We start from the raw sequence: 25,017 nt of genomic DNA, 5'->3' as shown, positions 1-25,017 counted from the left end.
TCATAGGGCTGAACTCTTCTGACAGGGCTATTAAAGTGATGGGGAAAAAGTTAATTAGCAGTGAAAACTGGTCACCGATTAGAAAAAGGGTTAGAATGAAAACTTGTAACCACTGCGGCACTTTAGGCCTGGAGTTCCCACCCGCCCGCTCGTCCCTTGCCATCTCTGCAGATCATTAGATCTGCCTGTGCCTGTAGATCTGCGGCTGTCATCTCACAATGTCATGCGAGATGACAGCCAGGGCACTCAACTAAATTAGCTGGGTGAAGCACACAGCTAAAAGACGCTAGGGAGAACACTGGGGAGTAAAGGTAAAATGAATTTGAATGGCAGTTTAGGGGTAAATTTTATTTACTATGTCAGACCTATTTATGCAGATAACACCGTTTTTTGGTTAACAGAAACATACGCTCATTTAAAAAAATAAGAAGTATGACCTGTGTAAGAAAGATCTACACATCAAAATATTTACCACTAGCCAACCCGTGGCGTAGCATATGCCGCATAATTATGTATTGATGGGTGAACACTTCCTGAAAGAAACAGTTGTCCAAATGGGGTGAGTTTGAGGATACGACTGTAATTGAATGAAAAGATGGAACTCTGGAGAGAGCAACATACAATTGTCCGTGACTGAAAACTGGGTTTGGCAGATACAGGCATATCGTTTTTAAAGTGTGTCCCTGTGCCTTATTAATTGTCATTGCAAAGGCCAATCTAACAGGAAATTGTCTGCGTGTAAACGTAAAAGGCAAATTTGAATCTGATGGGGTCAGGGATTCTCTCTCTCTCTCGCGCCTGCGTGTGTGTGTGTGTGTGTGTGTGTGTGTGTGCGCGTGCGTGCGTGTGTGTGTGTGTCTCTCTCTCTCTTGCGCGCCTGTGTGCTGTAAGTGAATGAAAAGATGGAACTCTGGAGAGAGCAACATACAATTGACCGTGACTGAAAACTGGTTTTGGCAGATACAGGCATATCTTTTTGAAAGTGTGTCCCTGTGCCTTATTAATTGTCATTGCAAAGGCCAATCTAACAGGAAATTGTCTGCGTGTAAAAGTAAAAGGCAAACTTGAATCTGATGGGGTCAGGGAAATCCGGGGAATATGGACGGTTTGTGAGGTAGGAGCTGCGATTGTTTTACACCCCAGTACATTGCGGTGAATGCTGAGAACAGTCAGTCTAGTGCCTTTACAGAGACTTCTTGCTGGCATGAGGTTTCTGAGAAGCATGACGACTGAACCAATTTTAAGTTTGACTTTATGCGGAGGCATGCCAGTGGGAGTAATGGCTGCCCAGCGGATCATGGGAATAATGCTGCCGGATCGCCAGTCGGCATCGTTTATGGTAGGAACTACGACGGTATGTGATCTTCTTCGAACCTCCGACTTTCGCTCTTGATTAATGAAAAAATTCTTGGCAAATGCTTTCGCTCTTGTGCGAATTGTTGGCTCTGTAGTGCGTGTTCCATGGTCGGCTGCTTAGTGAATTGTTGGTGGGCAGGGCTCTGTCTTGCGTGCATCTTGCTTGCCATGGACTTACTGAATTTATATATATATATATATATATATATATATATATATATATATATACCAAGGCTAATTAACAGGGAGAAATAATAGTCTCAAAATGTGAGATATATTTGCAGTATACATACGCAATAATAGACGACAATAATAATCAATAGTATATAACTCATCTAGTAAGGGCTTAACCGGAGTACTCTGTACAGCTTCTGTCTACATATTAAAAAAAAAAAGATAGGTAAAGACCAAAAGAGTTTAGTCTTTTAGGTTTAGGCAAATTGGAAAAAGGTGACATGATTGAAATATTTAAAATTATGAAAGGAATTAGTACAGCGGATCCCTGTTCAGCAAGAAGTTTGCAGGTTGATTCTGAATTGATGCAGCCTAATTTAAAATGGATAGGTGAATTGTTTTGCTGTTATGCCTGGCTAAAACAAGGATGAATTGATTTTGATAAAAGGATCAGCAGACAGAATCATGAACCAGGAATGGGTCAAAAGTCAAAACCCAGAAATCAAAGAAGTTAACCCAATTAATTAAACAAGAATATAAGTCAGAAAGTACAAGCAGGAAAATCAGGATCCAAAAAGAGCAAAAAAATAGCACAACAGTTCTTTACATGATGATTTAATTTTCAAACAGGAAGGAAATAGCTACTGAACTTCTGGGTTATAAAGTGTCACGTGTGTGATGTCCCATTGGGAACACACCCTTAGCAACTAACCAATGCATCCCTAATTCACAGTACCACAAAGTGGTGATGATTGTAAAAAAATGTTGCTGTGATATAAATACAATCATAACATTAAGAAAAAGATCAAAATAAATAAGAAGCACAAAATAATACATGCTAAATCTACAGAATTCATAATTTGATAAAAATACTTCGGAGGATGAATAAAAAAATATTTTGAATACAATAAATGTTCAAAATCTGACATGATGTAACATTTACAAAGTCATTATAGAAAGAATTTAATTGTGGGCTACCAAGTTGTCACTATGTCTGCTACCTTAAAAATTAGATTTGCAATTACTATTTTTTGTTTAATGTGCACTTCAGACTTAAAATCACCACACTTAATCTTTGATGGAAATGAAATAGCAAATTACCTTTTCTAAGACTTTATTGTGTTCCTCACTCTTCTGAAGCAGAGTTTTTGTGTGAGTGGTTGCCTTATCAAACACAGCCTAATGGGTGAAAAAAAAAACAACAAAGAAATGAACACACATACACTTATCCATAGAGTTTTGGATAACAATCATTAATATACTGTATAAATAATATACATAAGGTGTAAAAACATTGACAATTTATTTTTTTTTTTAAAATATAGGCAAATAATACAAGTTAAAACAGAACGAGAAAATACAAGTAGAATGATACAAAACTAATCTCCTACAGACGCAACATTATTTAGACATGCACAAATGTGTAAAAACAACATATAAGACAATATCAATATTAACCAAAAGGAGGAAAAAAAAAAAAAGACCAGAGTTAGGATTTAGGATTAAACACATTCTGCGGACACTCTTTTCTATATGTTTCAAAAAGTAGATTAATCAGAGGATTTTATGGCTTACCAGCACTCTTTCACCAAAACAAATTTACAATTACGAATGTTTCAGAAACAAAAATTAAGCTAATATTTAATTTCCCAATTAAGTCAACACACACTTTATATTAGGTTTATTCAACTTGAAATTTAATGCATACGATATGCTTAATTTAATAGACCATGCATTTCATATCAAGAAAGACCTCATATGTACATAATTGGTGTTGCCAAATTATTTAAATACCACCTTCACCTGATGATGGCCAATATAAATAAGTCTCATTTGAGTGAACCAAGTTGATTTACCAACTCACTGAAATGTCATGACTGAAATTAAAAATTGCTTCATTCCATCAGTTGTTTCAATCATGTTTAATTTGGCAAAAAGTGCAAAGTGACACTGGCAATGATCCAAAAATGCACCAGCACACCTGTAGTACTTTGAGTGCAAAATGTGCCTCATTTTTCAACCTTTTTTCTGCTGTTCTTCTTTGTAGTATATTGCAATTTAGCAAAGTCATACAAATGTTTATGACATACATACTCTCAATAAAAGTGTGTAAAGAGATACATTAAAACTGAGCAATAAACTAGGATTAAACAAAAAGTAGTTTTCATTGCCAAAAAGGAACAATTTTTTTGGTACTCTTGTAAGTCTTTGGAAGTTGATATCTTTTAATTGCTATCGCTTCTTGTTTAGTTTTAAAGCAAAAGGTTTAACCATTTACATATAGTAGATATAAATTTTAAAGGCTGCAAAAGAAAAATGTATATTCGTTATTGTTACATACACATTTTTAATAATTTACTTTAAAAAGCAATTTAGATTAATTTGCCTAAATATACTAATCTAATTTTTCAAGTGATCTGAAACACAATGAATGCAACGATCACAAACTATATTTGGAGAAAACTTGTCTGAGGCTTCTTTATTGTTGATAAACCATGAGAGATTAAAAGAAGGCATGACTCACTGAACATGCTATCTAGAACACAAATGTTCCTAAGATATTGATCTGTAAAAGTTAGTGAAACTTCAACAATACACATATTTTAAAATTAAAAGGGCTAAGATTAATTTGACACAGTTAATACCTTCCCCTCAACACAAAAACCAATGTGCTGTCTGAAAACATCTGTGCATTTTATCCATTCACCATTACCCGGCTCTGAAGGATCTTCAGTGCCTCATATTTTCCTTCAAGTTGTCGCTGAGTGACCTCAAGCTCACTTCTTAAATTTTCAGCTTCCTGTTAAGACAAACACAAATTCCAAAGTTACTGTGCCACAATCATTTTTTTTGATTCAAAGCTATAAAAACTTACCACATCCCTGAAGTTTACAACTTCAAAAAAAGCATCAGGTTGGTTTGTCATTTTGGATGCTGTATATGACTAAGTGACTGCTTGTGATACATTGTATTCACACTTAGGCAGAGTTCATACAGATGGCAGTCATGTAAGCTGGATGACTGAATTTTGGATGGCCGATAGGTTGGGGTGGGTGTCATGTTACTGGTTCTGGTTGTACAGGAAGTAAGCAAAGACTTTTTTAAGGAATATAATTTTATTCCCTGTATAAACAACAGAGGTTAAGACTGCAGCAAATGAATAAACAGTCACGAGTGAATATGCTATGAGGTGCTCAATTTTGTAATCAAAACAATCTGGATCTAAATTATTATGTACATGATGATTTTTTTTTTCCTTTCTGTCTCTACTATTATATGATATTAATTTCAGCCAATGAATCCTGTTCATGTTTTAGGAGTAGGTTTTAGTGCAGTGTTTGACATTATCTCTCTGTGCGAAAACACAACTATCCCACTTGATGTTAAATTATAGTAAATAGATTGGAAACAGGAGCAGACAAATTAGTTCAGCAAATACAAGACAGTTGTTCTATAACATGTGTGTGGTATTATATTTTTTACATTTATTTTAAACATTTTTATTTACTTAATATGGTAGCATTTAAGTGCTTACTGAACAGAAAAATTAAGATACAGAACTGTACTGAAAATTTATTTTGTACAGCATAGCATTTTAATTAGTTATTTTAAAAAAAGGAAGACTAAGGTTTTAAAGTAATTTAGTAATACTGACTGACCATGGTGCTGGACGAGTGGCGACATGCTGCATTTCGTTTAACACATGAAAGTAAGAAATTCACTATACTTTGCACTAGAGGTGGGCGGTATGGCCAAAATTCTATATCACGGTATTTTTCTAAATTCTGCTGGTTTCACGGTATTAGACGGTATTTTTTTCCTCATGCATGAGTGGATGTTAACCACATTTTCCACTGCAATTACTGCAGTAGACTGGCTAAGAAAAACTATTCGACTGTTATGAGAATTGTACATCGTACAAAAAGACATTTTAATGTGCACACAAGTATTAATCCAGGTTTGCATGGCCCCATAAAGTGATAGTTTTCAAGGGGGTGGCACTAAAGAGAAGGAATCACATTGCATGACAGATGCAGTCAAAATATAGAACCTTTAATTGAACAAATTTTGCAAAAGCTTAAACTATGATTTTGACAACATATTTTCAACCATCCAAAGAGGCATTTAGACTTAGTAAAATATCCAGAGGTGTTTGTCAAAAGTTGGATTGCACTGAACACGTCTTAGAAAAGGAATAAATAGTAAATATTTTTTGTAAACCAACTACACTTTCTGTTAATATTAACAATCTCTGTCCACTGACACGTTAAAGTGACTTTTTAAACAATTTTACCATCATTAAACTGCATAATATTTAAACTAATAAATAATAACAATAAAATACATAATAGTATTACTGATAGTTGCACCATTACTTCAAGGCTTCAAGCCCAGGTGCATTACACAGTATTCACCAAATTAAAATAAAATAAAACAAGTGCAACTTGGTGATGACATCTTACCAACTGTACCATCATTTAGGCAAACTGCATTAATATGGACCTTGCTTCAAGCTAAGCTATATACATAAATAATAAAAACTGCAACTTGCATTTATAATGCTGTTTGTGGTATAGCCCTATGGAAGCGCATTAGGGCCACTGTGAAGAAAAAAAAATATGGACACTGAAAAAAAAAACAAACTATATGTCAAGAATAAATTCGACATGTTGACTATGTCAAGATTAAAGTCGACATTTCCACTTTATTTTCTCATAGTTTATTTTAAAATTAAAGTAGAATGTTGTAAACTAAACTTCATCCTAAAATCAATGTTTAATTTACTAGATTTTCTCAAACCCCGTCATAAGTTAATGCAGCACATCAAATACTTTGTGTTAAGTGTTCCCCGACCCAGTCGTTAATCACTACGCTTCTTAAACTGACTTCCTCCGCACTAAGAGCAGGCGCCTGCAGCAATCACCGCACAGTATCCATTCACTTCATGATATTCCTGCTCTCTACCAAAACCCCAGTTCCTATCTTTCCTTTTTCTTTCTCCACATTACCAATCATCACACGATAAACGTCTTTGTGAAATTAAAACTAGTTATTAACATAGCCGACGGAGTGTTCAGAACTTTAAAAATATCTTCGTTATACATGTTTAATTATGCCATCCATTCAGAGTTGCGCCCATCTCTGAACGAGTCGCCACCACATCGCAGGATGAATACAAGCAAAACATACACTAGCAAGTACAAAAACAAGTACAACTTGGCTTGCAGTATTATCCAGTAGTATAGAAACAGTATTTACACATCTGACCTTTTAAAACTAAAGTATCTCCAGGCAACGGACGTGACTCCTTTTTTTCGGCAAAAGTTCTTCTGTTCATCACGTTCAACTTTACTTTTAGTTCAGTTTCGGAATGCTCTCTGTCCATTTTCACCGCGCGGCATACCTATGCTACCGCCCACTATTTGGTGGTGTAGCAGTGAAAAAGAGCCCTAGTACAACAAATCTGTGTTTAGCGGTGTAGCAATGAAAAAGGTCCCCACATGAACAGTTTCCCGCTGCGCCACGTTCCGAACGTCGTTTAGGCAATTTAAACCGGTGTTGCGGTATAAGAAAAATCCATATCATAAAAAAAATAAAAAACGGTTTTCGGTATGAACCGGTATACCGCCCAGCACTACTTTGCACATATATAATATTGACACCACGAATATACATGCCAGTAGATTTTACATACCAGAAATTACAATAGTTTACAAACATAGTAGAAAATAAAATTCATCCCACCATATAAAACTGGACTATGACAGCTGCTCCTTTGAAAGGGTTTTGTTGTCAGTTTTATAAACAAGGCCAAAATGTTCTTTACCAAATATGCAAAGTTTGCTATTCAAATTTATATATGTCCTCTTCCACTCCATGTTAAAATATGTGCATTAAGGTTGTCTCCCACATGTAATATTTCTTAGGCTGCTGGTAAAGATAGGCCAGAGGTAGGCTCAGGCATCTCAGTATTTTAGTCATTGGTATGGATGGATCCTAGGTACTGTGTTATGATTTCAATTAGAAATCCACATTAATTCCTATAAGAGATTCACTCTGACAGCACAACATATTTCTTGCTGAGTATTGTAAGAGATCAGCCTCGGCACAGACAGACACGGACTCCAGATGTCTTCAAAACACATAACAACACACAGTGCCCAAATCACAACACTATACTCAGTCCTTAGTTCTTCCCGTCAGGCCACCTCCACTCCTCCTCGTAAGCGCCGTCCTCTTCCACCCGACTCCAGTTCTCTGAATGGAGTGAGGTGGCCCCTTTTATAATGCACCCGGATGTGGTCCAGGTGCTCCCTGAAGCACTCCGGGTGTACCTGCTTCCTGCTTTGGCAGCACTTCCTGGTGTGCGGAAGTGCTGTGGCCCAAGGCTCCCGAGTCCTTCGGGCGCCCCTTGGGGGTGGCCATGGATCTCCACAGGGTTGAGCCTTCCAGTTCCGTGGCTCACACACAATCCAGGTTGGCTGCCCTCTTGCGTCCTGGGGAAGGAATTGCCCCACTCCCGGTCCCCTGCTTCTCTAGGCCTCCTGGTGGGGCCAGGTCCCCAGCAGTCTATCACAGTATATTACTAGCATAATAAACTTAAAAGGCCTGAGGAATTAAACAGACTTGGACAATTGGATTTGGAATCTTAAGACACACCTATGTGACAGTTATGTCACTTTGCTAAAAGTCCATTGCAAGAATTTTAAAGATTAATTCTTGAAAAACTATATAAACACAGTTTTGACTATATCCGATTCAGCCCATAGTAACCAGTCAACTCCTATTCAATGAACAAGCAAGTAAAAATTTGCCTGAAACTTCCTATTTCTCAAATTATTTTCAGCTACACCACAGTTCTCCTTTATCGACAACTGTTATGTGCAAAGTAATATTTTGTGCAACTTGATTTAGAAGTATAGTTAACAAGCTTCCATTTGTGTTATTGTCATCAACAAAAAACTCATTTTAAAGTAAACATCAGTATTCAACTCTGTTCATAATTCTAAAAGCTTTCACCATATCTTTACTTTTGCTCCCAGTACGTTTTGGCTTAGAATTCTCAATTCTTTAACACCTTCCTCTCTGTTTACACAATTCAGTTATAAATAACCTTAAGCAGCCTATCTGAAGACTTTGTTTAGAGCTTTTATTTCAATACAGATATGAAAAGGTACATTTCAACTTGGTCACCTAAATGCATTAAGCATCTAGGTCATTATTTCTTTTAAGTGAATCTTAAGCATATTTCAGTTTCCTAATCAGTGTTATTAACCAATATTGGCATAAAATCTGGTTGTGGACAGCGATGAGCCCATTAACTCTGCAATTTTCTTATTTCATATGGTCCACAATAAGCAATTAATTAAAACAAGATGTTCATGGTCGAAATCTGTATTGGCTGTCCTTTAGTACATTTTGTTTTATTGTTCCATGTACAGTATTACAAGTCAAGGTGAATGTACTCTAATTTACCAAAACTACCCTTTTTTAAAAAAAAGTTAGTGCTAGCCAGTTTTGAGACCTTGGGATCTACTCAAGTTTGCACTGAGTGACCGCCCAAAAATAAATTTTGCAGGCTTTTAGACACAATGAGTAATTTATTTGAGGACTCCAGAGTAAATGTTGTCTAGAGCTGACATTTAGCTTGTTTTTACCAGCACAAAGCTATACTACATACATACTCAAATGTTTACAGTATATAGCTCTAATATATCTAAGCTCTTTACTAACAAATACTTAACAAAAATAAGTATTCATATCAAAATTACGCTGACTGTCTAATTAAAATCTAAACCCATATCAATGTTTATGCGGGTGTGTATTAACCTGTGCACTGTGATGGTCTACAGACATGTCCAGGATTGGCACCTTCATTGCACCAAATTGTGTTGTGATAGGTTTTTGGCCAATTATATTCTTCATGTATGTGTTTTATTTTGAATACTGAAGCAGAAAAGCAAATTTATTATTTTTCTGATGCTTTTCTTTCCATACTTCACCTCCTTTACCACTAATATACTGAAAAGGGCGACTCGCACATTATTATCAATATTCTTCTCCAGCTGTCTTTTTGTAAATTTAAATTTTCTTCTAACGCCTCAAATGCCTAATGACTAACGCTGCAGTAAGTTTTCTTGCTAATGTCTTTTCTTAATTTTTTCCTTTATTTTGTCACCATGCAGATCCATTGAGGAGAAATTTACTTTTTTAATGTTAAAATGGTCCGTTAATATGGGATATTTTTTTTTAACTTCTCTTTAATCATTCCTCAATAATCTAATCTAATATAGTGCCCATATGCCTTGAAAGTTTTATTCATCATACAACACTGCATCATGGTTGATTTCATTTGGCTTTTTTTTTTTTTTTAAACATTTAAGAAAGTGTCTTTAATTTCAAAGTGCAAACAAATTTCTGCAAAGTGATCTTAATTAATTGCAAATATAAAACAGAAAATAATTAATTGCGTAAGAATTCACTGTAATGTCAAAGTGAAAACAGATTTTTCCAAAGTGGTCTGAATTAATTATAAATGTAAAACAGAAATAATTAAATCGCAACAGATTTGACCCCCTTCTAGACAGTATTTAGTAGATGTACGTCTGACAGCAATTCTATCCTTGAGTTGATGTGCACAGGTCTCTCTCAGTTTTGCATATTTATACACTGCAGTTTATCCCCAAAATAGTGCCAGGTTGATTTTGGATTGTGAGACAACAGCTTTTTTCAAGTACAGCCACAAATTGTTAATTGGACGAACATCTACTGTTCTGTTATTCCCATGAAGCTATGGCTTTGTGCTTGAATTGGCTGTGCTACTGGAAAACCAATTTTCTCTCAAGGCACAAATTTCTTACAGACTGCAGAATATTTTCTTCCAGGATTTACCTGTATTTTACTGCATTCACTTTACCCTCTATCCTCACAGATCTTACAGGACTTGCTGCAGAGAAGCATTCCCACACAATGATACTTCCACCACCGTGTCTCATGGTAGGGATTGTGTGTTTTGGATAATGTGCAATGTCTGGCAAACATGGTAATTAGTCTGATGGCCAAAAGGTTCAATTTTGGTCTCAGACCACAGAACCTTCTTCCAGCTGACTTCAGAGTCTCCCATGAGCCTTCTTGCAAACTCTGCATTTTTTAACAGTGGATTCTCTTTGCTACTCTGCACAGTCTCTCCAGACTTAGTCACTGTAGCTGAAACTCTTTTACAGTTATCCTAGGTCATATGATGGCCTCCCTCACTAATCATCTTTTTGTATGATGACTTATTTCTGTGGATGGCTTGCTCTAGGTACATTTATAGCCCATTACTCATGACTGATTTAAACTTACTCTAAGGGATATTGAGTGACTTGAAAATTTTCTTGTATGCATGTCGTGATTTGTGGTTTTCAATCACTTTTTCACAGGGTTGCTTGTAGTGTTCTGTTGTATTTATTGTGGAGGTTAGGTCATTATACTGACTCGCCACAACCTGGGCCTTCCAAACAAGGTGCATATATATCACAGTCAATTAAATCCTCTTGACTACAGACAGGTGCTCTCCAGTCAATTAATTATATGACTTTTAAAACCAATTACCTGAACTGGAGTGTAATATTAAAGGCAGCCAATATTTATAGGAGTAATTATTTTGTGTTTTAAATTGAATACTTTTTATAGGAATTATATTTCAGTTTACCCAAGTTTTTAATGTGTTTTCCTAAATTAAATTCATTAGTCTTAGTTTGTGGTAATTCGAACTACCAAATGACTGCAAAACTAATTATACTCATGATCACTCGTTTATAAAGACTGAGTTACATAGACACTAGGCAAAATTAATTTGGAAATAAACCAACATACCTTAAGAGTAACCTGAGTTTTATTTCAGATCTATTTTGATTTCTTAAAACAATAGAAAGTTACAAATCCTTCATGAGCTGTTTGGAGAGCAGAAAAATAATACAAAAAAAAAAAAAAAAAAAAAGAGTTTTTGAAAGGCAGGGGTCAGTGGGAACTGCTTTGTCTCGAGTTGTCTGCAGTGTTGCTTCCTGGAAGTTAGTGCTACATTCTCACTGATTCTTATATACATGAATGATTTAGGAAACATTATAGAAATTAGAGCTTTGCAATTTGATGAATACAATCTCTCTCTCATTCATATATATATATATATATATATATATATATATATATATATATATATATATATATATATATATATATATATATATATATATATACTGTATATATATATATATATAAATATTAAATCCAACGTGTCCATCTGTCTGTCTGTGTCTGTCCACTTTTCACGAGAGAACTAAACGGATTTAGATCTGGCTAATTTCCAGAATTTTCTTGAACATTCTGCTTGATTTTGTGACTTCTCTCATTGTGCTAAGAATCATAGTTCATTTGTAGGAGCAACACATTTGCGCTAATCCAAGACAAAGGCTGCGGGCTGAGGGGAGGGAGAAGCGTGACGTCAGGTGCAGGTAGTCAGGCAGGGCCCTCCTTGCTGTCCTGTTTCACTTCTACAGGGGCGAAGCCAGGGGGACAGCTAGTTTATGATAAAGCAGGTGCTACTCAACAAAAACCTGATGTAAAATTTTAGTCAGTAGACATATTACTGATGAGGTTTAATATAAATTATCATAAGGACATGCACATGAAAAGCTGGAACAAAACAAATTTCATTAAAATGAAAGGGATAAAGCAATCTAATAGGAAAAGAATATATGAGCATAACCAGTATGCTTAGAGCGTAATAATTTTACTGGAGTTCCTAACAACCCATCCAAAATACTGGAGTACTGTACACAAACTGCATTTGCACTATATAATTAGAATCCAGAACTCTCACAAACAAAAAGAAAATGTAAATGTGATTACTATAAAAATTAAAATGCAAAACAGCTAATAGGCAATATATTCATTTCTATATTAAATTTTAAATCACCTCTGCAACTTCCTGCAGTCGTTGTTTCAGTTCCTCATTGGAAAGTTCAAATATAGCATCTATAAGAATAATTAAAAAAAAAAAAATTAGGACAGTCACCATAATTCAGCACTGTACAGATTCAAAAGAAAAAAATAAATATATATTTAAATGATAATTAAAAAATGAAACATCCATAGTGTTTACTGATTTCCTGCTGACACCAAACTTCTTAGTATTCAGTATAAAATATCTAGTACTAGGGTGTTGTACCGTGTTAGCCATTATGAATGTAGAGAAAAGCCAAGCAAAATGACACCTTTTATTGGCTAACTAAAAAGATTACAATATGCAAGCTTTCGAGGCAACTCAGGCCCCTTCTTCAGGCAAGATGTCATTGAAAGCTTGCATATTGTAATCTTTTTAGTTAGCCAATAAAAAGTATAAAATATGTACTACAATTTGATGTTGCCTCTCTGTTAAAAAAACAAATGTGTTAGTGGTGGCATCTCAGCCATGTTCTGGATGGTCAGCTTCTCCTTAGGTTATGTGGAAACAATTTTTACTCTGGTTTTACTTTTTAATTTTTGCTGAACAAGCCTTCCTTTCCCTTTTAGAGTGAGACCTTCCTTTTCCTAGCTGATGCCAATATACTGAAAAAAATAAAGAAATGGTAACCAATACTGCAGGCAGTGCCGATTCCCAATCTTCAGTTGATTCAATTTTTTCTTGCCACTCTATCACAAAATTGACTCCCAAAACCTCACTTTTTGCCTCATCAACCTAGCATGGATTATTTAACAATTTAATTGGTTGAACGATTTGCTTCTAACATATACAGTATAATGGTGTTTACAATTGTACTACTTTAAAGGTACTGTAATGCAGTGAAATTTTTCAGATAGGAACAGAAATAATGCTAAACAAATAAAAAGCAAATATAGACACATGCCACTTTTCACAAAACATTTAAAACAATTTTTATATTTATTTATTAGAGCTTGAAATATATAGAATTTCAGTAATGTATTAATGCTATTAAGGTTTTCTTTTTGGCATTTGTGGGTCAAATTTGTTATGCTTGCCTTAAGAACCATTTTATATGAATGGACGATGTTCACAGTAGGACCTGAGTGTACAGGCAGCAACTACAGGTACATATAAATAACTTAATACTGGTCAGGCACAGAATGAAATTAACTATCAACACACAGTTCAGCCAGCTAAAGCGATATCAGGTGCTGGGTTCACATGAACAATATTTCTATAAATCAATTGGAAGATGTAGGCTTACCCTTACTTTTATGGGTAAAGGACAAAGATGAGTACAACACCATGTAAGGAAACCAAGTGCAAGCTGTAAAAGTTGATATCAAACATAGTTATGGAGAGGCGCAGCATGGATGAGCGGTCTTCCAGGTTAAGGGAGTAGATAGCGTGAGATGCATAGTGAAGTCACAAAAGTACTATGTGATAATACAAGGAGGCCGATGTAAAAATCACACATTTTGTGTGCTTTATCACTTTTTAAATTTGTTTAAGAGAAAAGAATTAATTGTAACTAAAGTATTTTTCACCCTATTTTCAGTTTGAATTTTTTAAATCAAAAACAAATGTACATTTTCGCTTTCTTAAATTGACTATTCCAAAGAACATCATGTGAACTATTTAGAGTATATAAGTCCTTTGGTTTAAAAGATGGAATTCCCTTGTTTTGCATTCAATTGTTGTGTTAAATTATTATTTTTACATTACATTATTTCTGAAGCACTGGCTGCCTTACATGTATCCTATTAAAGACAACAATGAGTGGAATAGGCACGGAGGCAAATGACCATGAATGATGAGCTGAAGCTCCTTAACTATAAGACCTAGTAGTGTAATGATTAGTAAATAATGGATTAAAAAAAAAATGAAAATCTTCATGATAATGAATGTTAAAAACCAAGATACAAAACACCAAATTATGCCCATGTATTAATGCCTCCTGCATACCAATAAAATCCAGCAAACCCAGTTTTGAAATTTCTACTGCTATGACTTGCATCATTCTTGTCATATGTCCCAGTGTCTACTCCACATGCTGTTGTTATTATTATTGGGATACTATTAAAAAAATAAAATGCAGGTCGAAAAATAGCTAAATTATTAAGAAAATAACAGAAGCGAGTTATGAATTTTTAAACAGTGCAAAATATGAGTATCTCCAACTTTTAAGAATGTAAATATCACCTTTGTGGTGTTTTTAAACGCAGTGTAACTGTGTGACGGTGCGGGTCTTGCTCCTCTGAAAAGCTCTGGGAGCCTCTTGAACCCAACACCATCGGTAATGTAACCGGATGAGCTGTGCAATAAGGACAAAACACACTGGGAGCAAGAAAACAGTGAAAAAGGTTCAGTGCTTTTATTAAAAATACTCAAAACAAAACCAAAACAGTGTCCATTGTGCAGTGCTCAAAGTTAAAATATAAATAAGCCATAAAAACCAGTACAATAAGTGGAGGTTAAAAATCAGCAGTCCCTTTTTAAAAACAAGCCTGATGCTTTCTTGATTCAACTGGCAGCTCCCCTGCTTCTCCCATATGGGCCCTGCAACAGGGGAGTCGCCCTATCAGCAGGTGCGGCTGACCTTACTTTTGTCTGGTTGCTTTCAATACGCTGGCTCCGTACAGCTACCTTACCGTACCAAGACTTGGGTTCCCCAATGGCCAGGGGGCTCACACTGAGGCTCACCCTCCCAAGCCTTGACCCCCGCTGCCTTCTGCGGCAAGTCAACCTAGAAACAGCTCTACTAGAGAAACCACTTCCAATTGCACCTCACTGAGTGTCGGCCACACACTGCTCTCCATCCCAGCTGCCTGTATTCACCAGTGAGCTTGCGCTCGTGTTTGCTCCAGCCTGCACTGGCTTTTGCGGCCTCCTGCCTTCTTCTCTCCTTCACCTCCGTCTATTCTTTTTCCTTTCTTTATTTCTCCCTTCCGCACTCGCATTTCTCCTTTTTATACTGGGGACGTGGCACAGGTGTGGAGATTAGCAGCTCCCGGCATCAATTACGGACACAGGTGATCCCGTACCTGTGCACTTCAGTGGGCAAATGCCCACTCCTGCATCACACTTGGGGACCGCTCCTGCCACACTACCACACCCCCTCCTTAAGCTAGGAGTGCCGCGATTATTTATATAAAAACTGGCCATCCATTTAGTGCCGCAGACCCGCTATATCACAAACTGAAGAAAAAGTAAACCGCACCTCACTGCCATTCTCTCAATGCAGAATAAGAGATTCAGAAAACTGAACAATGGTATTGTTCTGTTTGGGAAACTTGTTGGAACAAAAACCTGCAGACACAAGGGGTCATCAGGACTCAGTTTGGGAACTATTGGCTTAGACTGTACTGGACTGAGATCAATGTACAGAATGAAATGCAGTCAAATCTTAAAACTTCTGCTCACAATGTAACTTGATCTTCATCCACCATGGGCAAAAATGGTAACCTTGCATTGGCTTTGAAACTACAGTGTTTTCTCAGTTTCAGTTCATCGTTCTTATGTACACTGCCATTTAAAAGCTAGTTGTATTATATATTATGATAATTAATTAACCATAAACACAAACTCAGTGTTGCAATGGAGAAGCAATATTACAATTCTCTACTACTGGTTGGAATCTTCAAACTCTATTACATCTTCGTTTATACTCCTGCAAGTTATGAGAAATGTTATACCAATGTTAGTTAGTTAGTTAGTTAGTTAGTTAGTTAGTTAGTTAGTTAGTTAGTTAGTTAGTTAGTTAGTTAGTTAGTTAGTTAGTTAGTTAGTTAGTTAGTTAGTTAGTTAGTTAGTTAGTTAGTTAGATAGATAGATAGATAGATAGATAGATAGATAGATAGATAGATAGATAGATAGATAGATAGATAGATAGATAGATAGATAGATAGATAGATAGATAGATAGATAGATACTTTATTATATCCATGGATTAAGCAGGCTAGATCTATGCTACGTATTAACACACACTATACTGTATGGGATGACTTTAAGTCTAAATCCTAACTGTCCTATGTCAGCTGTATTTTGGAAATACGTACTCTATATGCAAACAATTTTGAAAGAAGTCCGAAATCAGCTCAACCATATTTGATATTGAAAGAAACCACTACTTGCTGCATCTGCATCTCCGGTTAGTGCTTGAACGTTTATATAGAATGTAAAAAGATGCATTTGGAAAATCTGGTACTCCTGTGTCTTGCTCCTATATAGACACATACAAACCCTGCTTCTTTACTGGATCACAAAAAAAGAATGAACAGAAACTACTTTTAAAACTTGAAGAAGTTATTTAGGTTTTGACTACCACTGCTTAATGTTACTGAGGAGCAAAATATAGTCAGAGAGAAACAGCAGTTGAAATGAAGTATTAAGATGAGTAGTAGGTAAAACAAAAAGAGACAAGAAATAAAAGAATCCTTGAAGAACTGGAAATATAATCATTTATGGAATCCATACAAATAAACAGCTACAGAGGTATGGACATATAATAAGGATAAGTGAAACAAGGTATTCCAAAAAGGAATTTGAAATGAAGGGTGAAGGAAAAAGGCAGAGGGAAACACCTAGAAGTATATGGGAAGAAAATATCAAGGAAGCAGACAAAAAGACAGGGATGACCTTGGAACAAGCAGAGAGCAAAGCAAAAGACAGGAAAAAATATAATCACTGGATCAAGACCCCAAATTCATAAGTTATAATGCAGAGGAGATAAAGTATGCGAAAAAAAGAAAGTATGGAAATAATCGCCAGTTGTGAAAGATACGGAATAATGGAAGTAGTAGTTACGGAACTAATCCATATGAAAATGAACAACTGAAAGGTAAGCTCCATCATTGTCCGTAAGTATTAGCCTCTAAAATCTCAGTTATGCATTTGTTCACTGTAAAGCAAGTTATGAAAAACCCTGTCCCTATTTGAAATATATCCAATTACTAAGTCAGTTTGAAACTTTATTTGAACAACATTGTCTACCAAAAATGTCTAAAACTGTTTGAAAGTATCACAAATGCACACTGTCACAATTGCTCTACCCGCTCCCCCAACCATAATATGAAAGCCCACATTGTCACAATTTATTTTTTAAACAAATATGAATAATTTGAGAAAGGTATTCTTAAATAGAAATGTTTTTAGGGTATCTGCTAAAGTAAGTTTAACCAGTAGGGGTTTTAAGCGGATACAAAACGGACAAAATGTTCTCTTTCATAATGAAAATAAATATTCCTGAACTGACTCTGTGTGTTCATATTATGTCTTAACTAAATAACAGGTCCATAACGCACTAATGAACTTCCATTGTAAAGGGATTTAGTGTAAATTCTGACTAATGAGCATCTCTCTAGTACTACATTCTGCCTTTGGAGACAATTAACAGATAGAAATAAGTAACATAAAATAAGAAAAATGAAAGAAAATACTTGTATCTTCAATACTGTGACACAATAAAGACCTAAATGCTTTCATAATTTACCAGTGCTGTTGAGCCTCCAGCGGCCAGGGTTCTTATCCAGAGCAAGTTTTTTGCGGAACATGCTGTAAAGGGCATTATAGGATGTCCACTCAAAGGAGATGTTGCCATTTTCTTTAGGACTGTGAAGAATTTCAGGGGAAGAAACATCAAACTTGTCACTTGGGCTAAGGGGCAGTATCGGTGTTTTTGTAACCTTTTCATAAATTCCACCAGGTTTCCTCCCTAAGCCGTAACCAAGATCGCCCCCAGACATATCATCATCGGCCTCCTCCTTGCTACCATTCTGAACTTCCATCGTATTCCAATAAAATCTGAAGTTGAAATATCAGCCCTGGTGCAAGTGAAGACCCTAATGATCAAAGATAAAAAGAAAAAAAACAATATTATATAATGATATCATTAAAGGTCCACATATGAAGATGGATTTTAAATGCAAAAATAAATGCTGCTAACAATTATAGTGTGTGCAAAAAACACAAACAACTATTTGGCTTAACTACAAATCTGCAATCAACTTCGTGGATGATTTGTCCAGCTTGAGGAAGCACAGCTATCCTAACAAAATACAGGATATCTGTAAAAGATCATATGAAAACAAACCACAAATGTTTGATCAAACTTACATGTATGAAAAATAATGATTTACAAAACTGAAGTTGCACATTAATACTTAGTTCCAATATTTCACAATTACTGTGAATTAATAATTCTCCGTCTGATGTTAGCTTATAAGATTTTTTGAATTCTATACAGAAATGATTTGAGGGTGACACACCAATATTTCATTCTAACATATTTTATTTTGAGTGGGTGCCACAATTCTGCTTTATTGTTAGGAATACAGCAAAATGAATTTGTGAGCAATATTTTCATATCTTACACTTTATTTTACATGCAAAATACAAATTAAATGTGGGATGTAATTTGCTCACTGAATAATTGCACATGAAAAATAATCAAATAAAGGAATAGCAAGATTTTTTTCTTTTAGTTAGCACAAAAACTCAAATGTGCAAAATAATGTATTACTAATTTTTTTTTTTTTTTTTTACAATTTTTACTTTAAAAAAGTGTTCAGTAATTTGTTTCACTTTTAAAAGCAACATCCAGAGTATATATATAAAAAAATACTACTGCTTGCATTAATCAATTATGATTTTCTGTCCCTCTCAAGACTTCCTCTCAGAAACATTTAAAATAACATTTGGAAAGTAGTGCAAAAATGGACAGTGGCGATACTGAAGGAAGAAATAACTATACAGTATTCAAAAGTCGTATGGAGTAGAGTACAGAAAGATCTATTCATATTTGAATAATTGCCATTTTAATGGAAATCCTTTTTAGCATAAACAATATTTGTTTCCTACTTTGTTAATTTTACAGATAAAATGCAATCTAGACTGCAGTATGGAACTTTTAATACTCGTTTAGGAAAAAGAACACTTAAAAATTAAAGCAAAAGCCACAATTTAAAATACAGGACAATTATTTGTACAAGAATTTTATGTTATTATACTTCAGGGTGTAACATGGTCTTATATACAGTAGTTAAACATGGTTGTTGCTGTGTTAGATTTCCACTACTTCTGGTAATAGATCAAAAGAGAAACTTTATAAGGCATGGAGAGTAAATGAAAGCAGACATACGGAGTTAAACCTGAATTTACCAAAGCTGGATCACCTTTAAAGCTGAATGAATATGTATTCTTCTACTCTGAGAACTACAAAACATTCCAGTTCAAACTAATAGAGTGGAGAAGACAAAATGGAAAATAAAGCAGTTGCTGTGGCACAGGTCTTTGTAAAAAAGAAGTTTGACAATTGCTGTATTGAGTACAAATTAACTTCTAACACAGACACGCTACTAAAGTGATACTGCTAACAAGCAATAGTCAGGGTTGGACTGGGAAGTCACAAAACTGACACTTAGGAGGATTCTGTTACAAAGTTGTTAAACCTGTACAAACCTGAATTTCATAGTTTCATATTTCTGACTCCATGCCTAGAAAACTGCTGTTAACTTAAGATGGGTCTAAATGCAGCCATAATACCTATGACGTAGGTCAGGTAATGCCCACAAAGTCAGTCACAAAACGCCCTTTGATTCAGATAACCCTCCAACAATCCTAATCTTAACCATAATGTAATGTGTTGGACATTTCGTGATGTTGGAGCATTACTTGACTGACCTCATATGTACTGCGGTCTGCAATTACACTCTGTTGGTTAACTTACAGGTTACTGAGAGGCCAAGTCAACCTGAAACACAAGTTTTTTCGGAAACTGATGCCATGGACTACATATTATCCAAAGCCAGAGATAAACTAGCAAAACTGACAAACAAAAAAATATACTTGTATTTTTCTTACAAAAAAACAAAATAAATGACAAACAATGCAATGCACTACAATGACATACATGCAATACTTTATGGACATGCTAAGAAAGCATACTTAAGATAAACATATTTGTTTCTTATGCTACCAGTATACGCTCTGAAAAACATATCCTATCGGTTATGTAGTTTTATATGTAAATTGTAATAGCCTTATAAACAGAAAAGGTACACATTAAATGATATATGAGATGCGCAATGCCTTTTCAAGAGACATGTATATATTTATTACCATCTTCTTTCATATTGGGAATTTTATTTTAAATGCTCAGCCGCATGGAACAATACTGAAGAATAAACAGTCTGCATTAAACAGGTTTCCCTACTATATGCTAATCAAAGTAAAAGTTGATTTTCATCTTATTGCTGCAGCACTCCCTGCCTGCAAGCATAAACATACATTTTATTAACAATAAAACTTGTCTAATTGTATATTCTAATAAGCATTTTTTAAATTTTTATTACATAAACGAGTAACATTAAAGTTAGCTTTGGGAAGAGTGCTTCTCAAGAAACTAAAGTACATTCTGTAACATTATTTTTCAAATTACTTGTCAGCCTTCTGCAGTATGAGTATTGGGTCAATTCAAGTGAAATCAACATAGGCCTCCCAACAAATCATCTCCATTTCCTTCATACTTTATGGAAATAATGCTTTACCCAAAAACTAGTTTGGCAAGTTTAGGGATGTATATTTATTAGTTTCTGGGATATGGAGGCGTTAAAAAAGGGGGTGTGGCTCTAATTATATTGGGGAAAAAAATGCTAGTTAAAAATAGTGTTCCACAAGTTATTACTTTTAAACTATTAATGCAGGATGCATGAACATTTCAGTGATTATTATTTAACATTTGATGGTTGGAGATGGTGGCACTAACAAAAAGATAGGAAACAGAGCTGGAGGTGGCAGAGTTAAAGATGTGCATTGGGTGTGACGAGGATGGTCAGGAGTATGAATGGGTACACTAGAGGGTCAGCTCAGGTTGGACGATTTAGAGACAAATCCATAGAGGCGAGATTGTGTTGGTTTGGACATGTGCAGAGGAGAGATGCTGGGTATATTGGGAGAAGGATGCTAGTTGAAGCAGTTGCCAGGTAAGAGGAAAAGGAGGAAGACCTAAGAGGAGATATGGATGTGGTGAAAGAGGACTTGTAGGTGTGGTGGATGTGGGAGAGCAAGATTCAGAGGACAGGAAGATATGAAATCAGATGATCCGCTTTGACAACCCCTAATGTGAGCAGTCGAAAGAAAAAGATTCTCTAAATTACGTGGTCCACAGTTGTATATTTGCCAATTTATGGCTTGCTGAAAATTGTATAAAAAGTTTACTTTTGTGATTAAGAGTACATTTGGCCCTCTATATCTTCAAACTAAATCACATCTGTTCTTTCAAATCTTCATAGATATTACTCGTGTTATAGTTCTTCTTGAGCAACTACATTCCTGTCTGAAAGAAATCAAAGTTTTTGATTTATCAGGCATTTAAAAAAAAAAAAATTATATTATATATACAGTGGGGTAAAAAACGTATTTAGTCAGCCACCAATTGTGCAAGTTCTCCCACTTAAAAAGATGAGAGAGGCCTGAAATTTTCATCATAGGTATACCTCAACTATGAGAGACAAAATGAGAAAAAAAAATCCAGAAAATCACATTGTCTGATTTTTGAAGAATTTATTTGCAAATGATGGTGGAAAAAAAGTATTTGGTCAATAACAAAAGTTCATCTCAATACTTTCTTATCTACCCTTTGTTGGCAATGACAGAGGTCAAACGTTTTCTGTAAGTCTTCACAAGGTTTTCACACACTGTTGCTGGTACTTTGGTCCATTCCTCCATGCAGATCTCCTCTAGAGCAGTGATATTTTGGGGCTGTCGCTGGGCAACACGGACTTTAAACTCCCTCCAAAGATTTTCTGTGGGGTTGAGATCTGGAGACTGCCTAGGCCACTCCAGGACCTTGAAATGCTTCTTACGAAGCCACTCATTCATTACCCGGGCATTGTGTTTGGGATCACTGTCATGCTGAACGACCCAGCCACGTTTCACCTTCAATGCCCTTGCTGATGGAAGGAGGTTTTCACTCAAAATCTGACGATACATGGCCCCATTCATTCTTTCCTTTACACGGATCAGTCATCCTGGTCCCTTTGCAGAAAAACAGCCCCAAAGCATGATGTTTCCACCCCCATGCTTTACAGTTGGTATGGTGTTCTTTGGATGCAACTCAGCATTATTTCTCCTCCAAACACGACGAGTACAGTTTTTACCAAAAAGTTCTATTTTGGTTTCATCTGACCATATGACATTCTCCCAATCCTCTTCTGAATCATCCAAAAGCTCTCTAGCAAACTTCAGATGGGCCTGCACATGTACTGTCTTAAGCAGGGGGACACGTCTGGCACTGCAGGATTTGAGTCCCTGGCGGCGTAGTGTGTTACTGATGGTAGCCTTTGTTACTTTGTTCCAGCTCTCTGCAGGTCATTCACTAGGTCCCCCCGTGTGGTTCTGGGATTTTTGCTCACCGTTCTTGTGATCATTTTGACCCCACGGGGTGAGATCTGGTGTGGAGCCCCAGATCAAGGGAGATTATCAGTGGTCTTGTATGTCTTCCATTATCTAATAATTGCTCCCATAGTTGATTTCTTCACACCAAGCTGCTTACCTATTGCAGATTCAGTCTTCCCAGTCTGGTGCAGGTCTACAATTTTGTTTCTGGTGTCCTTTGACAGCTCTTTGGTCTTGGCCATAGTGGAGTTTGGAGTGTGACTGTTTGAGGTTGAGGACAGGTGTCTTTTATATTGATAACGAGTTCAAACAGGTGCCATTAATACAGGTAACGAGTGGAGGACAGAGAAGCCTCTTACAGAAGAAGTTACAGGTCTGTGAGAGCCAGAAATCTTGCTTGTTTGTAGGTGACCAAATACTTATTTTCCACCATAATTTGCAAATAAATTCTTTAAAATCAGACAATGTGGTTTTCTGGATTTTTTTTTCTCATTTTGTGTCTCATAGTTGAGGTATACCTATGATGAAAATTACAGGCCTCTCTCATCTTTTTAAGTGGGAGAACTTGCACAATTGGTGGCTGACTAAATACTTTTTTGCCCCACTGTGTGTGTGTATGTGTATATATATATAAATTGCATTCATAGTCAGTCCCGACCTGAATTGTGTGGGTGGTTTGCCATTCGGCAAACATCCGCCACGGTGACATTATTTTCAGCAAGGGTCCCCCTCTTCCCCACCAAATAGACTAAACAACCAGTAATAATTAGTTGAAAATGTATACAAATATTTTTGATGTCTGGGATAAAGAATAAGGAAACGAGAGAATTATTATTGCTGTGATATTTCTAATACTGTTTAGTAGTAATTAATAAAATTTCTGAAAAGACAACAACATATGTATATTTGTATGCTAGAAATCAAGCACGAGGATGTATTACAGATTAGTGTGCTCTTCCTACACACAAGCTTCTGGCCTTGAATTTATACCACTGACTACACAATCCAGCCTTAAAAAGATGCAAGACGAGACTGCAAAAACATCTAAACTTTTTCCACTGGGATATTTTCAAGTGAAGCAATTATTACTTTTTAACCTGCTCCTAGAGAAAAATGGTTAATGGGTTACAAATATAAATTTTCCTGTTAAATTACACAAGCACTAAAACAAATGATATTTGGTAGGCACCTGGATATGGTGGGCTGAGGCGGTTATTTTACACATTTATGGCAAAAGCATTTTAAGAAACTTTGATGAATGCTGTGACAGATTTTTTTTTAGCTTTTTACAGAACCTCTAGAAATACAAGTATTAAAAAAAAGAAAAAAAAACCCTCTGACTTGGAAAAAGATAACAGTCACAATGGGGCATTATAATAGGTTTTGGCCGTAGGTATGAAGGAGCCCCTGTAGCCTTTTCTTGATACACTTCTGCTTAATAATAATTTGTTGGCTGAAAGTACTCGTTGATGGTGTGTCATAAAGGGAATGTGCACAGTTCGCTTATCATTTTCTCCTCGTTACTACCTCCAACGGGTTTAGAGTGTCCCATAACTGAGCCTGTCTTGATAGTTTGGTGGGCCACTCTTAAAGTGATGCAACCACCCCAGCACACCTAATCGCAGAAAATCGCACTGGCTATCGAAGAGTTATTGAACGCGTAAGGGATGTCATTCATCTCATTAATGATGAAAAGAACGGTCTGCTCTGCCCTTTCCGATATAGATTCTCTGCATTACTAGACAAGTCCAACCTGTCACTGATGTAGATCCCGAAGTAAACTGTAGCAGTATACCAACTTCACATGCACTTCCTGTAGAGCGACTAGGCGTAGAGGCTCTTCTAGTGAAGCGAATGACAATAATAACGATGACAATAATGTCGTTATCGACTGATGCAGAGAGAGATGGATTCCATTAGAATGATTTAATGCACAATTAATCAAAGAAATCTACGTGTATTACCTACGAAGAAACTCGAAGTGTTTTCGAAAATCAGGTTTCTTGGTAAACGTCAGCAGAATTCATTTAATTTTTAGTTATGACACAAGCCTACCTTGAGCTTTGACACTCTCGACAGTTACACCTCAAAAACCTAAAAACTAATTTGCATTAAAATTAAAAGGG

The 25,017-nt window shown here is 35.9% G+C and overlaps 1 protein-coding gene across 2 annotated transcripts in view; it reads right to left on the bottom strand.

Moving 5' to 3' along the window:
• Window positions 1-25,017, bottom strand: part of ccdc125 (coiled-coil domain containing 125) — a 103,052-nt gene that overhangs the window by 77,340 nt on the left and 695 nt on the right. Inside the window, exons 2-5 of one of the 2 annotated variants that reach the window (XM_028804685.2) lie at window positions 17,988-18,336; window positions 12,488-12,546; window positions 4,244-4,330; window positions 2,632-2,709 (exon numbers count right to left, since the gene is read on the bottom strand). In XM_028804685.2, coding sequence (XP_028660518.1) covers window positions 2,632-2,709; window positions 4,244-4,330; window positions 12,488-12,546; window positions 17,988-18,282 — 519 coding nt within the window. In that variant the 5' untranslated portion in view covers window positions 18,283-18,336. Of the gene's footprint in view, window positions 1-2,631; window positions 2,710-4,243; window positions 4,331-12,487; window positions 12,547-17,987; window positions 18,363-25,017 lie in introns of those variants that run through there. The other variant, XM_051930121.1, reaches the window with a different exon arrangement.

The sequence above is a fragment of the Erpetoichthys calabaricus genome, chromosome 7 (genome assembly GCF_900747795.2).
Source record: "Erpetoichthys calabaricus chromosome 7, fErpCal1.3, whole genome shotgun sequence".
NCBI classification, from domain to species: domain Eukaryota; kingdom Metazoa; phylum Chordata; class Cladistia; order Polypteriformes; family Polypteridae; genus Erpetoichthys; species Erpetoichthys calabaricus.
Note: the sequence above shows the minus strand (reverse complement) of the source record. Positions and strands in the feature narration are given on the sequence as shown.